The sequence below is a fragment of the Rhodamnia argentea genome, chromosome 11, assembly GCF_020921035.1.
Source record: "Rhodamnia argentea isolate NSW1041297 chromosome 11, ASM2092103v1, whole genome shotgun sequence".
NCBI lineage: Eukaryota > Viridiplantae > Streptophyta > Magnoliopsida > Myrtales > Myrtaceae > Rhodamnia > Rhodamnia argentea.
The window spans coordinates 16,540,511-16,542,540 of NC_063160.1; the positions used below are offsets into that span (position 1 = coordinate 16,540,511).

The window sequence follows — 2,030 nt, forward strand, 5'->3', positions numbered from 1 at the left end:
GCGAACTAATTAAATACCCAATTATTGGCCACAAACGCAGGGGGAAAAAATCTCGGTCGGCCCCTCATCCCCCGTTATATACGAGGGAAAAATCAAATCTGCGGTGACGTGGCGACGGGGGATTCGGTGACGTGGCGGGGCTGGAAGCGATCCAAAACTCCGTTGCACGGAAATCGGAAACAGCTTCCCGTGATGGTATTAACCACATGCGCCCCCCACCTCCTCTCTCTCTCTCTCATCTCGGTCAACACGTGCCGAGCCTCCTTTCTCTCTCTTCCCCGCCACGTGTGCACAGCCGGAGCCGTTCCCCCCACCACGTAACTCAAAGGCTCCCGCAATAACTACTCGAAAACGCAACCACGAATCCGCACCGTTTCGCTCCTCCCCCATCTTTCTCCGTCTCTCTGCTACTTCGACGACTATAAATACCGCTCCAGTCTTCATTTCACCTCGACTTCGCGAAAAATATTTCAGCTCGCAGCGTTTCGGAAAACTAACGATACCGCTCGTAACGATACCGCTCGAGGTCGTTTCGCTTCAGTGCTCTGACGTTTCCGGCTTCCACGGGGAAGCGCTGCGAGATGACAGTTAGAGACAATCGGATCCCGAGCTCCGACGTGGAGAAGAAGAAGAAGATGCTGCCGCAGCAGCAGGGACCTGCGACGGAGCTCGCCTTCTCCGGAGCTGGCGCGAAGGACTGCGGACAGCCTCTCGATCGCCGGAGATCGCTCGGGGTGGCGAAGCCGAAGGTGTCCGCGGAAGAGGAGGCTGCGACGGACACGGAGAGCGGAGGATCGTCGGAGGAGATGGAGTCGCCGCGGTCTTTGGCGGGGAAGTGGATGCGGAGGGCGGAGAAGAAGCTGGCGTGCTTGCACAGTCAGGTCCTGAGGATCAGAGAGGAGGATCTGCACCTCGGCGAAGATATTGGCGAAGGCCTCAGCTCCAAGGACAAGGTCAGCAGCAGCGCGACCGTGGCAGCAGCCTCGCGCGACGACATCGTGGTCCTGTCGCGGTCGATCTTGCCGTGCTCGCCTCTGAGCGGCAAGGTCAAGCCGATCCATTCCTTAGGCTGAAGAAACCAAGGTCCGTTCCTCGATCCTTTTGGTTTCGCTCCTCCTTTTTACATCTTCCAAGAAATTGTGAAAAGCGAGGAGGAGAATTTCACTTCCACAAAGCTCCACGACCAAACTGAGCTACTTTAGCTAGAGATTTTTGCCGTTTCTGATATTTCCGCTTCTTTACTTCCTAATTTTGCAGGAGCCGGTGCAGTTACGAGATGAGAAAAGATGGCGACGAGCTAACAACATCGAGGAGAGCCGGAGTGTCATGGAGCGTCCATCTAGCTCGCCGACGTAGGAGCGCGAGACCGCTAGTGGTCATCTTCTGGTTTGTCTCTGAGTGTATAGGTTCGAGAGGTGTGTTAAAGAGACGAGAAGAGTTCCAAAAAAAAAAAAAAGAGGAGAAAAGGGGAAAGGGCAGAAGAGAGATGATGATGATGATGATATGTACAGTGACGAGGCTATATGAGGATTTGCACATGATGATCTTTAACACTCGGTGCGTGCTGATCGGTCTCCAATCTCCATTTCCTCGTTCGGTCCGTGTATATAGGAATCGCGATTAGGATTTGTTAGAGAGGGGGAAGAAATTTTAGCTGAGAATTTACAAGGCAAAAAAAAAAAAAAAAAAAAGAAAGAGTCAGCAAATTTGGCATAAACGAACAGTATAAAATTTGGGGGATTCACGAAAATAGAACATCCCTCGTTCCAAATTGGGGTAAAGCTCGGAAGCTTTGAAGTGTAGTGGGCGCACGGTCAAATCTGTGCACTTTTGCATGTCGAGGCCCGCGGGAAAACCGATCAGAGCCTCTCTTCTTTGAGTCGAAGCCCAAGAACCCCACGCGGGCCCAGGACTTTTTATGACCAAGCAGTCCCAATTACGGTCCATGATGAGGTCTAATTGGCGTTTCTTCCATGAGACACGAACCGGGCTTTCACCATCATATATGATTGGTAGAGGTGTCAAATGAA

General features: G+C 52.3%; 1 protein-coding gene across 1 annotated transcript; it reads left to right on the forward strand.

Moving 5' to 3' along the window:
* Positions 1-581: 581 nt before the first annotated feature.
* On the forward strand, positions 582-1,479 carry LOC115727187. The gene is made up of 2 exons (XM_030657353.2): positions 582-1,083; positions 1,258-1,479. The coding sequence occupies exon 1, from the start codon at positions 582-584 to the stop codon at positions 1,071-1,073; it is 492 nt and encodes a 163-aa protein (XP_030513213.2). The 3' UTR covers positions 1,074-1,083; positions 1,258-1,479.
* Positions 1,480-2,030: the final 551 nt, after the last annotated feature.